The sequence below is a fragment of the Acanthopagrus latus genome, chromosome 3 (assembly GCF_904848185.1).
Source record: "Acanthopagrus latus isolate v.2019 chromosome 3, fAcaLat1.1, whole genome shotgun sequence".
Taxonomy (NCBI): domain Eukaryota; kingdom Metazoa; phylum Chordata; class Actinopteri; order Spariformes; family Sparidae; genus Acanthopagrus; species Acanthopagrus latus.
Window position 1 is genome coordinate 19,196,203 of NC_051041.1, and position 14,147 is coordinate 19,210,349.

The 14,147-nt window shown below is 41.8% G+C and overlaps 1 protein-coding gene across 4 annotated transcripts in view; it reads left to right on the top strand.

Moving 5' to 3' along the window:
- col16a1 (collagen, type XVI, alpha 1) overlaps nucleotides 1-14,147 on the top strand; it is a 72,563-nt gene that overhangs the window by 55,693 nt on the left and 2,723 nt on the right. For all 4 annotated transcript variants that reach the window (XM_037091291.1, XM_037091300.1, XM_037091315.1 and 1 more), the window contains 27 exons: nucleotides 1,695-1,751; nucleotides 1,875-1,994; nucleotides 2,206-2,247; nucleotides 2,342-2,413; nucleotides 2,675-2,719; nucleotides 3,356-3,400; nucleotides 5,352-5,405; nucleotides 5,498-5,551; nucleotides 5,689-5,742; nucleotides 5,838-5,882; nucleotides 5,996-6,049; nucleotides 6,132-6,167; nucleotides 7,123-7,185; nucleotides 7,270-7,341; nucleotides 7,435-7,488; nucleotides 7,634-7,678; nucleotides 9,785-9,829; nucleotides 10,064-10,117; nucleotides 10,273-10,326; nucleotides 10,423-10,473; nucleotides 10,936-11,025; nucleotides 11,167-11,202; nucleotides 11,318-11,362; nucleotides 12,678-12,872; nucleotides 13,087-13,150; nucleotides 13,291-13,467; nucleotides 13,584-13,661. In XM_037091291.1, coding sequence (XP_036947186.1) covers nucleotides 1,695-1,751; nucleotides 1,875-1,994; nucleotides 2,206-2,247; nucleotides 2,342-2,413; nucleotides 2,675-2,719; nucleotides 3,356-3,400; nucleotides 5,352-5,405; nucleotides 5,498-5,551; nucleotides 5,689-5,742; nucleotides 5,838-5,882; nucleotides 5,996-6,049; nucleotides 6,132-6,167; nucleotides 7,123-7,185; nucleotides 7,270-7,341; nucleotides 7,435-7,488; nucleotides 7,634-7,678; nucleotides 9,785-9,829; nucleotides 10,064-10,117; nucleotides 10,273-10,326; nucleotides 10,423-10,473; nucleotides 10,936-11,025; nucleotides 11,167-11,202; nucleotides 11,318-11,362; nucleotides 12,678-12,872; nucleotides 13,087-13,150; nucleotides 13,291-13,467; nucleotides 13,584-13,661 — 1,801 coding nt within the window. The remainder of the gene's footprint in view (nucleotides 1-1,694; nucleotides 1,752-1,874; nucleotides 1,995-2,205; nucleotides 2,248-2,341; nucleotides 2,414-2,674; nucleotides 2,720-3,355; nucleotides 3,401-5,351; nucleotides 5,406-5,497; nucleotides 5,552-5,688; nucleotides 5,743-5,837; nucleotides 5,883-5,995; nucleotides 6,050-6,131; nucleotides 6,168-7,122; nucleotides 7,186-7,269; nucleotides 7,342-7,434; nucleotides 7,489-7,633; nucleotides 7,679-9,784; nucleotides 9,830-10,063; nucleotides 10,118-10,272; nucleotides 10,327-10,422; nucleotides 10,474-10,935; nucleotides 11,026-11,166; nucleotides 11,203-11,317; nucleotides 11,363-12,677; nucleotides 12,873-13,086; nucleotides 13,151-13,290; nucleotides 13,468-13,583; nucleotides 13,662-14,147) is intronic.

Below are 14,147 nucleotides of genomic sequence, written 5' to 3' on the forward strand. Positions count from 1 at the left end.
CAGCATGTTGCTCAGAGAAGTCACAAAGTCAACAACTGGCACATCCCGTTAGAGGGTGGCAGAAGTGAACATTGTGCGCGGTGACATATAATTATAGAGAGAACCTTCTTTTGAGCAAGGCCATTAACAGCCAATAGCGCATCGCATAAAATAGCCTTTCTAGCTAATGGCTCCGGTTTGAACAATGTCAAATGGGATAGTAATGACTTTGAAACCAGGCCAGGTGCTATTGACAGACTCTCTCAGTGGAAAGGGTCTCACTGCTTTGAGAGGGAGCAGACCGCCTTTCACAGTAAATGTGATTAGGCTTGCGGACTTAGCAGTTTTATCTCAGAACTTGCTATAAATAGACAGCAAAACTCCATGGTGGCATTTGTTTCCCGTTCTTTTTTAAAAATTTTATTTCATTTTATTTATGTGTAGCTGCACTTACTGAGTGTGTGTGTATGGGAATGTGTGGGCAGAGCCAGTTATGTGACTGCTCTTTAAATTGTGAACTTTTCTGGTGCGGGCTTGTGCTGTTGACAGAGGTTTTTTAAACCATTAGTTGAGATGGGTGCTGAGGTTATCCTAGCTTTATGCTGATAATCTACTGTATGTACTCTAGAGCCCAATGTCAGTAAACAGTGTATTCGAGGCTGTGAGGGTATAATAAGCCGAGGTCACTGAATTTTAATGTCTAAATTAAGTTTGATTTTAAAGGACAATGTGTTATAAAAGTATAATTTTAGTAGGATTAGAAGAGCAAGGTTTACGTGGGTCCCTTTTAGGTGTTCTGTCACTGTGGAATATTGAATCTTAAATTGAAACGAAATGAAGCAGTACCATGGTGCGAACAAAATCCCAGCTCTAAACTGAGCAGGCCTGTCAGATGACGGCTGAAATGTCCTCAATTCTGCCTCCTCAGTAATACATTTTGTCCTGACAGTGTACAGAATGAGCTGGTCCAGCACAGACATATTGCTTAGAAAGGTTGTGACAGTTTGTAAAAAGTTTTTTTTTTTTTTTTTGTGCCATTGATAAAGTGAAGTGATTTTAAGAACATTCCGACAGACTCAGCAGCAGAGTGCAATGCAAATATCGAATGTCATTGTATAAAAGGACAAATACACCAGATTTAAATGTTTGTCTCAGTTTTTATTTATTTATTTTTTTTTTGCTATTTGGTATTTTTGATTTGTGTTAGTGTTGGAAAGTGTTTGGGTCTTAAAGGTCCCATATTGTACAAACTAAGTATTGTGCGACTGCTGAGAGAGACAGGCACAGAAATGGAGCGTTCGGGCACAGGGGAAATGAGCAGCATGAGAAAGATATCATCCTCAATGCATCTTGACATTCCATTGAGAAACAGTGTCCATCACCCATGTGGAATGGACAAACATACCAATGTCAAGAATTAATATGTAGCGCTCGGCTGGTCTTCATCGTGTTGAGTCATGAACATGTGTGGAGCTCAGAGTCCCTCACGGTATTAGCGACAGACTCGTGCCATAAGTTGCGCTGTCAACCATAAGAAGAAAGAAGACACCATAACACTGCATATGGAAGAAAACATTGTGACACTTTGATTTGGTTTGTCAACTGTGGAAGAAAAGAGCTGGTTATGACAGTTGAAGTTTCCCCTATTAATAGTCATTGATGCAAAAAAGTTATTAAATGAGTATTAACTTTCCACCTCCCTGCCCCTTCTGCAGAACCCCACTGGACCAGAACGGCCGCATCAAGACACCACTGCCACATCGGATTTGGACGTAAGTCCATGAGTCAAAATACGTTTTGGGGAATGGGCGTTTATTGGTTTCAGGGACTTTCCTTTCTTTTTGACATGCCAGATTTGAAAACTGCATGAAAACTGTTTGTGCATATTTCTTCAGGAGGGCTGTGGTGAGAGCTGTTCCCAAGGGTCACCGGGGGTGCCAGGCATGGCTGGTGCCAAGGGAGAAAAAGGAGATGATGGCAAGCCCGGGGTAACCCCCTTGGACAGCTGTGACAGGGTGAGAGTGGATCTTTCTTGTTGATTATCCATATCCAGGATCATAGCAGTTGTCACTAATGGCACAGTTGACTCGTTAGTTGTTGTGCTTTGACAAATGCAAAATGGCAACCCCTCATTTTGCATTGTATTCAAGTTTGCATGGCATGATGTGAGAAGCTATCAGTCTGACATGATGCCAGCAGTGATAACTTATTCTCGTCTGCTTCCAGTGTTTGGAGAGACTTCAGAGAGAGCAGGCGACACAAGCAGTGGTCAGTCGAGATCATTTTTAGATTCCAAGGACATGCATACATTCACACAGACGCATGTGCACATTTCCTGGTGTTTTATGTATTTGCCTTATAGGGTGACCGATCCTGCACGGGAACACCCGGAATTCCAGGATCACCTGGATCACCAGGAATAAGAGGAGAGTCGGTGAGTCTGTGACTGTGTTTCTAATGAGCATACTGAGGCTGGGAAATGAACCAAAGTATATTTTCAGTTTTGAGTTTGGTTTCCGAATGATTATGAAATCAATTTATTCCTGATAAAACTTGTTATGCCGTCTTCTGATTTGCAATGCTTTTTTTAGTTTTGTCTTGTGTTATAGATTAAGAGCACATCTATCCTATATAGCTGTGCTCTTATATCACATTTTCAAATGACTCAACTTTCTTTCTCTTTTCTTTATCACAGGGCCCTCCAGGAGAGAGAGGACAAGCTGGATTACCAGGAAACATGGTGAGGCTTCGTCAGATCCGAGGATTCAGCAACATATCTGCCCTTTGCTGATTCATTCCAGGCTCAAGCTGAAGTTTATCATTTGTAGTAGAGAAACCTGAATGTTTTGCCACAATTTGATTTAAGACACCTTTCTACTGCTAATGGCGAGACTAGAAGGCTTTAAAGGTAGACTTATTGTGTTTATGTACCTGCAGTGCCCAAAACTTTTTATTTAATTTACCACAAAAATAAAAATGCTAAAATGCTTGAAAACTATAAAGTTTCTCAGAACTGTAAAGTTTCTCAGAACTTCTGTGAATGAATAGAATTACAATAATGATTGTTTTAGAGCAGCACCTTTGGGTTTTTGTCTCAAAATGTTAGATTGAATTGACTTTAGAGGGCCTTGTAATTGAAGCTTTCTGTGACTTCACAGCGCCCCTTACTGGTCTCAGTGAAAATGTCGCACACTGGGACTTTACACAAACCCTCTTAAATACTGATGACAGAAACACACACTAGCTCCCCTGCAGTGCTTGCAGTGTTTACCTAATTGTCAAGAACAAGTTGAAGCCTGTTTTAACTGCAGGTGTGAATCGATTTTAAATTAATTAAGTCTCACAATTTCCCCCCTTCACTGTTTTCTGTCCACAGGGACCACCTGGTTTCCCAGGTCCTCAGGGCCCACCCGGGTTAGCTGTAAGTTTTATTCACACTTCCAACTACATGTTCACTACATGTTTTGCTGTCGTATATGACATTATATAATTGTTACTAATGCATCAGTGCGCACTCTGCATTTCACTATTTTAGCTGTACTTTAGCTAGTCAGAGCTAGTTTTATCTCATTTATATCCAGTTTAGTGCAGTGATGCCAAGCGTAGTATCAGGCCAAAGGTCCAAAGGGCATAAAAACAAATCTGGTGGTTGTAGGGTGTTTAACTGAGCGTGAAAGAAGGAAAACTAAAGCTCTGCTGCACAAATTTGTATTCATTTTTCTCTTGTCTTTGCTTCTTCTCTAAAATATTGGATAATCTTAAGCTTCTTGGGCTTCAGATTGTTAAATGTAAGAAGTTTAGAGGATAAATTAATCTTTGGTAAGAAATCGTACAGAAAGGCAGGAAAACACTCTGATATTTAACAATCTTAGATTATATTTTTAAAAGTAACCAGTAACTCTAGCTGTCAAATAAATGTGGTGAAGTAAAATCACACTTTTTTGTAAATGAATGAAATCAAGTAAATATAAATAGTAGAGTAAAACAAACTGAATTTTACAGCTCTGATTTTAATACCGTTATCTAATCTACTTTTCCTCCTTTCTTCTTTTCTTTTTGGCTTTTTGAAATACGGATCATCTCACTTTTCAATCAAGCCCCCCTTGATTATACTGTCTGTGCCGTCTCTGCGTCCTCCCTGCCGCTCTCTGCAGCTCTTTAATGAAAGTTATTTCAGATGAGGAAACGGTTTGCTTGTCTCTTTCTCGGGTTGTTCAATTATTCCCCCGTCTAAGTGATGGAGAGTGGGACTGCTGTGCAGACAGAGCCGCCCTCCCCCCCTCCCCCCATACAGATTTATTGTTTTTGGAGAATGGAGATGCTAAATGGATGAGCCATATGAGCGCTGCGTGGAAGCCGTTTGTGGTGTAGCAGCACTTTATGGCAGGTGATAGCCTCTGCTGTGTGGGTCCATTTGGACTGTTTGTGAGGGAGAGGACCCCGCTGCTGAATATATCACTCATATTCAGTGGTGAGGAAGTTACTCTCAATGATCAGCTACTAATTAGTTTCTCCTCAGTATGATGAATTTGTAATTACTTTCTCTAAATTACAACCCTCAGTAATCATTCTAATAACCAATTGTACCTCTAAATCTAATCCCACAGTGATATTCTTAGCATTTTTTGAAGTTGTTTTTTATTTATTTAAAAAAAGACAGTTCATGTGAAATTGCTGTCAGATGCCAACATGATAAAATAACAGTCCCCACTTTTAAAAGCTTCCAAAGACATTCTCATTTGTTGTATTTTTTCTTCCAGAGCTCATCTCTCTTCCGCTTACAGCAGCTGTTGCCCGGCAACAGAGTTCACTTGCACATGCCTGTTAATATTTATTCCAAAACACCATTCAATATTCAATTTACAGAGTGAGAAATAGAGGCTTTCACTACATCAGGGAATCAGTGTGATCCCAATACTCTTTGAGCTCAACTGCTTGTTTTATTTTTCTTCATCTTTTCTGTGGTCTGGAAGAGAAACATAACTTGGTCCAGATGTCTGCAGCTCTGGTCAAATGTGCATCTGAATCTGCAACACAATACCCCTGTTCAAGAGGGATGCAACATCTGGGAATCTGTATCATTTTTCATAAATAATTGAATCCACCAACCCAATGGACCGAGCAGGTAATGTTCAGCCTCTGGATATCGCCCACCACAGACCTAAATCGGCATCCTGAAGTCTCGTAGAGGTGTAGAGGAGAGGACAAAATCAAATGTGGACGTCCCTGAGGGAGAGATGGAACAAGCCAGTTAGCTGTTTCCTCTCTTTGATATTGACTTGCCTTGTCCTTGGCTCATTTCTCTCTTCCTGACATACCTATCACATCCTCCCCTTCATTTTCTAATCATCCCTCGCTTCCATCATCCGCAGGGTCAGCAGGGTGAGCGAGGGTCACCCGGCCTCACAGGAATGAAGGGCGAGCAGGTACATTTCTGCCAATCAAATTTCCTGGAATTACATCCTGTAGGAAAAATAACCGCCCTTCCTGTTTGATTGATTGTATGATCTTACCTCAGGGCCCTCCGGGGACGAGCGGGTATCCAGGTTCCATGGGGCCGCCTGGACTGCCTGTAAGTGACTTTCACCGCCTCATTATAAAGGAAATATGGGACTGACAAACGGTCTGGCAGCTTTAATGGATGGATGGACAGGTGGCCACACTGACATGTGAGCTGACATTGATTAACTGTTTATATGTATTTGACAGGGACTGAAGGGTGAGCGTGGGAGCCCAGGAATCAGTGGTCAGAAAGGAGAATCAGTAAGTCATCACACCATCACTGTTATGTAACACACATAAATGAATCTCCACCTAGTGTTATATATCACTGGCTAACATTTCCCGCCCTTCTGCAGGGTCCTCCTGGTAACCCTGGGTACCAAGGACTGGCTGGCGCACCGGTCAGTGTTTAATCATAAATTTGGCTCCATAAGCAGTATTTAGAGCCTGGCTTCTTCATTTATCATCACAGACTTCATAACTGAGAATAATGTGAGCTGTTCTGTGTCTGCAGGGCATTAAAGGAGACACAGGACTGGCAGGGCCTGCTGGTCCCAAAGGGGATCAGGTATGTATAACCCTTAATAGGAAAATATGACCCTTGTAAACAAGTTGAACACTGATCATATGCTACTCTTTTATATTTTAAGGGTTTCCAAGGACAGCCAGGTTTCCCAGGACCACCGGTATGTGAATGCTCTGGTGTTGTTTCACATACATGAATGCAAAACACATGAAGGAAATGTAAATGTACATTTGAGGGTGTGGTCAATACCTATGATGGCATATGGCATAAAACTGAACCCAAAAGACTAAGAATCAGTTTTAGTGTAGGACTACTGTTTAAGAAAAGGTAAAGCAGAAGTCATCTCCATATTACTGTGATCCGACGCTCTCAAAGAGATTACACAGTGCAGAAACAAGTGATGAGGGGCAGAGTGACAGAGACAGAGACACCATTCACCCTGTGACACTGATCCTTCAACATGATTATGAAGCTGTTATTTTAAGGTTGAAAAGTTACATAATGTTGCTTTAAATGTATATTTTCATTCCACAAGATAATCTCACAATATATGTGATATACATCAGACCACAGGATGGTCAATACAAATATTCTTAGCCTCTCTAGCTGGGTATTATGGGATTATCAGTAACACAATATCAAAAATTATAAGTTTAATGTGTAGCCTTATATCTTACTCGAGAGAAAATCGACAGACCTGAAGAATGTTGATGTCAAAAAATAGTCAACAACTGCAATTTTAAAAAGGACATGGGGTGTGCTTGGTACAACAACTTTGAAAACAGTTGCTAATCTAATAAACTGTTTCTGCAGCAGCAATATTTTGTACAGATAAGTCTGAAACCTATTTTCCCATGCAATATTACACTTTATCCAATATGGATAGTATAAACTATAATATAAAGTTTAGAAAGACATACTGCGTGGTGTACAAATCCCCTCATTTTTCTTAGAATCTGGGGACAGTGACCTTGTTGCGGACAAAACAACCTGTACTCTCTGAGAGAGCCGATCATCAATCAGAAAAGCTAATGCCTACCTTTAATAGTTTTATGACAAATTCCTGCCTTTGAAATAGTTGTGAGGACATTGTTTGTTTCTTTGTGAATGTATAGGGTCCACCAGGTGTTGCTGGCAAAACTGGAAGAGATGGGCAACCTGGGCTCAAGGGTGAAAGAGTGAGTACCAATCACATCCTTTATCTGTTTCTAATTAGCATCCAAAGTTCTCATTTGCTGTACTGAAAATTGCTGCTTTCAAAGGGTAACGATGGCACTCAAGGCTCTCAGGGACCAACTGGACCCCCAGGCTCACCAGGCTCCCCAGGGCTGATGGTATTTGCATGTTATATTTCTGCATACTATGTGTGTGTCACCCATTCCAATATAGAATGTATGCTGGATCACACTGTGTATTTGTAATTAAAGGGCCCCCCTGGTATTGAAGGATTGGATGGAAAAGATGGGAAACCAGGGTTGCGGGTGAGTTACGCACAGGCATCACATGGTTGGCATGCTCACACACAAGCTGAATGTCCAAACAAATACTGAAGAGATGTTATATAGTACAGTTTAATACAAGCATATAATAGTTGACCTTTGGCGCTGGCTGTTTTTTCGTTATCAGGGAGAAGTAGGCCCTCCAGGTCCAGCAGGACCACGAGGAATCCCAGTGAGTATAACCTCTGACATCTACATGACCTGATTTGATTCTCTATATATCCATTGTGGGAAAACATCATGAATTAGGCATGAGAAGTACAGCCTACTGTGTGTCTCCCAAATAGTTGATGCAATCCAAAAATGTAATACTATCTAAAATATGTATGCTTGCACTTGCATCTGTTTCGTTAAGTTATACATTGAGTTTTTTTTCAGCATGGTTATCGTTAGGTTGTACAGCTCATCACCCACTTTTGACTGGACTGAAAATATCTCAGTAACTATCAGTTGACTTGCCATGAAAATGTGTACTGATGCGCTTGGTCCCCAGATGATCTATTGTTCTAACCTTATAGATTAAAAGTATCCCATTTTCCCTTTACTTTGCCATAATGCAATTGAGAGTTTTGACTTTCACTAAAAGGTCTCCAACTTTTGAATGTGTTGACATAAAATTTGGTGTGGACATCGATGGTCCCCATAGGGTGTACTGAACTTTTGTAGCTTTTAATGCATAGAAATATAGCTCAATATATTGTACATACATTCATTGTCCACTAGGGTTAAGTACTGATCACTTTAATGTTCCCCTCTTTTCCCTTATGATTGTTTGGATTGCCATTAAATTTGGTACAGATTTTCATGGTCTCCAGCGGATGTTTCGTTCAGGCCTTCCTGATCTCCTGACTTTTCTTCACCAGTAGGTTTTCACTTAACAAGTGAAATATCTCATCATGTACCGGATGCATTGGCACAAAATGTTGAATCTACATTAATGGTCCCCTGAGGCTGAATACTTGTCACTTTAATCAGCCCCCCACTTTTCCCATGGCACCATAATCACATTTTCCTAACATGTCCAGAACTGTTGAATGGGTTGCCATGAAATCTGGCACAGATACCCGTGGTCACTGGAGGATGTGTCATAAGCACTTTGGTGAACCCCCTGATATTTATTATGATGCCGCCAGCAGGTCAAATGTTTCAGTTTTCCAGTCTAAATGATCCCACCGTAACTGAGGGACTGGCACAAATTCTTGCACAGATGTTAATGTTGGCTGGATGATGTATTGTAATGAATCTGGTGATCCCCTGACTTTACCTCTAGCACCACCATGAGGTTCACAGTTGTGGCTTTGAGTAAATTGTCTCAGCAACTATTGGATGGATTGCTGTTTGGTACAGACGTTCATGTGCCCCTCAGGATTCATTGTAACAACTTACTGGTCCCTAAACTTTTCCTCTGGTGCCATCATCAGATTTTTAATTTGTCCTGTACGTTGCTTTGAAAACACCTGAAAAATTAATGATATTCCATCGTCCTCAGAAGTACTTTGTGGTGTGTGCTAATTAACAGATGCTAGCATGCTAAAATGCTACACAATGATGTGTTAGCAATAAGCACAAAGTCTAAGTGCTTCTACTGTGGCATGGCTGTAAAACGTGGAGCCATTTTAAGATAAATGTACTTCTGTGCTCCTCCAAAACATACACATGTGCAATGCCCTCATCACTTTTCACCAACAGTAGCTTGTTTTGGTAGTTCGGGAAGTCTTTTTTACACATCACCATGGCTCACCTTCAGTTTCACAAATGGCAAACTAGTATGCAAATCAGCCTGCATGACTAAACCCTCCTCACTGAAAGCCTATCTAATGCTCTTTATGGAGCGATGGATGAATATTATCTGCTCTTAGGATTGTGACTTGCATTTTGAATTCAAAATGAATGCATATGTGTATAATTTTATATATAAATGTGTGTGTGTGTTTATGCGGTGTGTGTGTGCATTAATAAGTCTTATTAATGTTGCAGATATTGCTGGTGATTTGACCCTAATTGGAACCTCTAAGACTTCTATCATCTTCTAAGATCTCTCTAACTCTCTGTCTTGTATATCAACACAGTAGCGACAGTGATTTTCACACACTGTTGTCAGCTTCAGCGCCTCTCCTTCCGCTTTATTTCCCTCACTCATACTCTGTATCTCAGTTTGTGTTCTACCCAAGAGCAGGTGTTCAGGATTTCAAAGACACGTCTGCCCGTTCTTTGGCAGCCTCGACTTTGTGAATTTTGATACTGTACCAATCTCATTCTCTTTGATGTCTCTCCTCAGGGATTCAAAGGGAAAACTGGCCATGTTGGCTTCCCTGGACAGAAGGTTAGCCAACAACTCATTGCTTTACCGTCACACTGTCTCTGTCTGTCAACTTACAGTTGCTGTCTGTTGCTTGTGCATTAGACCAAGTTGTTTTTATCAAACTGATAATTATGAGAAGTGTCATGACTCAAGTGTGGGTTTTAGTACTGTGCTGTCTTGTTGTTTTCAGTCTCCACTAGCACAAGAGTGATGCATTATACTCATGTTTTCTCTATTACCTTTTGCTACCTTCAGGGTGAAGCTGGACCTTCAGGTCCGCCTGGACCATCAGGCAGACCAGGTCACGATGTGAGTATTTTGCTTTTCCATGGTCACCCCAAGTTGATTTGGATAAATATTAGAGCACATTCATCATCTGCATTCAAGCCTGAAGCAAGTGTACATATATATCATAGTCAGTGTAACCCTGGAGATCTCTAAAGGTCAATCTATGACTTTTTCAGGGTGATCCCGGCATCCCAGGACCTCAGGGACGACCTGGACCCTCTGGCCACGTTGTAAGTTCACTGACCTATTCACCTCATGCGTATATGATCTGTTGATATTGTAGTATGTTAATGTGTTAAACCTGAAGTGTTGACTTTCTGCTTTAGGGTTCTACTGGTCCAGCTGGACCACCAGGACCTCCTGGTCCATCAGGAGTGGTAAGAGAAATGCTCTGAGCTCCATCATGCTTTTAATAAACAGGAAAGCTGATTAGTTCACCAGGAAAAAATGGTTTGTGTTTGTCGCCAAATGCTTGTTGGAGATAAGGATAAAAAACAGTAAATACTGAGTACTGAGTGTGACAAGCAATACTTGCATGAATTATGAGAATTATGAGTTATGAGTAAATTATTAAATTGTGAAAAAACTAAATTATTTCCATGTTCTGTTCCTTTATACTTCCACTTTGCTACATTTTGGGGGCAAAACATTGTGTATTTTAGTCTATTATATGTACTTTATAGCTCAAGTCACACGTGTCTTTGCAGATTCAGATTGTCATTTTACTTTATCTGCAAAAAAAACACTAATAGCAGGAGAAATATGAATATCAGATCCATCAATAACTTAAAAGTGCAAACTATAAAGGATAATCTAATGTTTCCATCTTCTCTCTGAAGGGTATAAAAGGAGATAAGGGCCAAGCTGGTGATAGAGGTCTCCCAGGGATGGGAGGATCCCCCGGACCACCCGGGCACCCAGGGCCCATGGTTAGTACCTCTCAACCTTTTGTTGACTTCCAAATGTGTCCTCCGAAACCACGAAAATGAAATGAAATGCCATTCAAGCTGCGACCACACCGATATATCTCACTTAACCTTTTCTTCTCCTGCTCTGACTTTGTCTTCAAGGGTGAGCCGGGGAATGACGGTGCTGCTGGTAAAGATGTGAGTAATGTCTGGGTGTGGTGTTTGTCCCCATTAAAGTGTAATGGAGAGCAATGGATGTGGCGATGTGTATAATTCATTCCTCTGATGGATATTTCTCTCTTTGTTTTGACAGGGAGCCGCAGGTCTGCAGGGGGACAGCGGGGCGCCAGGTCAAAAAGTAAGAGTTGACTCAGGGTGGTACACTATATTATGTCGGGCAGAGCATCAATCATCCATTACCTCTGCAGACCGTCTGATTTCGGCACGATGCACCCTTTTTCTGTTCCCTTTAGCTCAGGGAGACTGAGGCTAGTGGTGCTGAACACACTTGCTCTCTCCGTTTCTGCCCTCTCAGCACCCGCACTTAACACAGTCATCAGTTCACTAACTCTCCGACCCACCCACCGACGCCCTCCTTCCTCCTCACCTCGCTTCACCCCTCTCAAGCCGGCCGCCTGCTGGCCCTCTGTAGCCGCAGAGCCTGTTGGATCTCTCCTTAGACACAGGCTTACAGTATTGTAGGTGGATACAGTGATAAAGTTATTCTCTGCCTCTGGGATAATGCTATTAAGCATGAGGGGAGATGCTAGATGAGGCTATTTGTCACGCTGACAGGATGGCATTGTCAGGGTTTTAGCTGCACAGAAGAGGAGAACAGAGGAGAAAGACAAGAACGGACTCCTCTATTCTTCTCCCTCCTCTCTTTTTCAAGAGCCGCTTGTCTGTCGGTGACGTGTAAACATTAGACGTCCATTATGGGCTGCTTTGTCCTCGATAAATCACTGTCACTAATGCAGTGAGGCTGTTTTTTGAGTGTATTTAAACAACCCGAATGGTGGGTTGTGTGGAAATAGATATAGATGCAGCCAAAAGCTGTCCATGAGGCTGCTGAAGCTGCTTCTTCGTCTGGAATGGGGTTGGTAATAATGTTGACATGCGCCTCAAAATCTGCAACACATGAAAACAGAGAAGGACGAGGATTGATACAGCTATCATTCCTCTTGAGGAGGAGGAAGCTAGGAGACCATTAGCTTAGTGTCAAGAATAGCAGCGGTAAAAGATAGTACCAATTGGATTAAACAAATGAGATAAAGGTAGTGAGTTTTAGATGTCCAGATAGGTTCTACCTATGTTTCAATGTAGTCTTTATTTAAGCTTAGCTTAAATGTGACATTTCTGCAATAAAATGTCCCAAACGGATTCAAACTTAACTAGTATATTTTGTTGAGTTAGGTACTTGCATTATACTAAATGTAGTCCAGAGAAATCTGGAATTTTATTCAAATTAACGGTGCGTTTCACGGGGTCACCTGTTGGTAACTTCCGGGGAAACATCAGAGGAGCAAGTATAACAGTGGGTTAAAGAAGTGATAAATGCAGATAATGCCAAAGATTCAAGCAAAGCTTAACCTGTTTTATCTGCTCTCTGAGCATCAAGTATCCTGACTGACATTGTCTTTTATCTACTAATAACACCTGTGTGTGTTTGTCAGGGTGAGCCAGGGGCCCCAGGCCAGAGGGGTCCTGCAGGAGAGAGAGGTAGACCGGGGCCCCCTGGTGGTGGAGGTTACCATGGCAAAGACGCACAGCCCATGATTGGCCCAGTCGGACCCAGAGGAGAGAGGGGAAGCCCCGGCCTGGAGGGCCCTGCAGGGCTCCCAGGAACTCCAGGGTCACCAGGAAATGATGTGAGTTTCATTACACTGTAGCTTTAACATTTAACCAGCTCTGCCCCATGATGTATCCAGCTTGGTTGTGAAAGGAGGTGATGACACACAAGTATGTAGGCCAAAGGCGCTCAGTGCCTCCATCTGTTCTTCTAAATAATGAATTTTTTCATTATCTACTTTAATTAATGTTTGCCCTTTTGTTTTTCCTCTTTGTTTCTCTATCCTTAAACAGGCTGTAGTCAATTATGATGAAATCAAGAACTTCATCCGCCAGCAGGTCATCAAGATCTTTGATGGTGAGTGCATGTGCTGGAAATGCATATTGAATGTTTCATTGTGTAATGCTGCATTTTGTAGACTAGAGCAACATTTTCTCTTCAGATGCACATCTCTGTTCCATTCTGTGTTTCTGTTATCGCATGTTTCCCCTCCCCAGAGAGAATGGCCTACTACATGACTCGCATGCAGATGCCAGTAGAAATGGCAGCATCCCCAGGTCGGCCTGGGCCCCCAGGGAAAGACGGAGCGGCAGGTGTACCCGGGAACCCAGGTGCCCCTGGACTCCCGGGACAGATCGGTAGACAAGGCCGGCCAGGAGGCCAGGGACCCCCGGGTGAGCCTTGTCAGCAAAAATCTTTCAAGCATCATGACAGTGACGCCAGTGTTGTCACTATCTAACTGTGAACTGTTAAACTGTCAGCTGGTCAACGTGTGTCTCTCTGCCTGTAGGACCACGAGGACCACAGGGAGAAAAAGGAGACAAGGGTATCGGAGAGATGGGAGATATAGGACCTCCTGGAGCACCAGGTAAAGTACCACACTGGTCCAGGGATCAGTAAGTAGTGCAGTGGTTTAAGCTGATCATCAGTAACAGCGGAAGCCTTTAGCAAGTGCAATAATTAGCAATAGTTTGCAACTTTTGGCACATTAAACAATATAGATTGAATAGACTTGACTGACTTTATAGAAATTAAAACATTTGAATTGTAATTGCAGATACTGTAAAGCCCTTCTCCTGTCATATTTTCTTGTTCATTTCCATCTGCAGCAAACACATTCACAATGCTTTATTCACAATAGCAAGCCACTCTAAATGCTAAACCCCTCTGGCAGAAATCTTCATAAACAATGCTAATTACTAAAAAGTTTGCATTCACGTTTGATTACTAAATTGCTTAATGAAAGTAATGTTTCATCATTCTTGAATTGCCTTGATTAAAATTACCAGGCTGAGTCACACCATCCAAATCAACATCTGATAATTTAATCATCACAAGTTCAGATAGCTTTGGC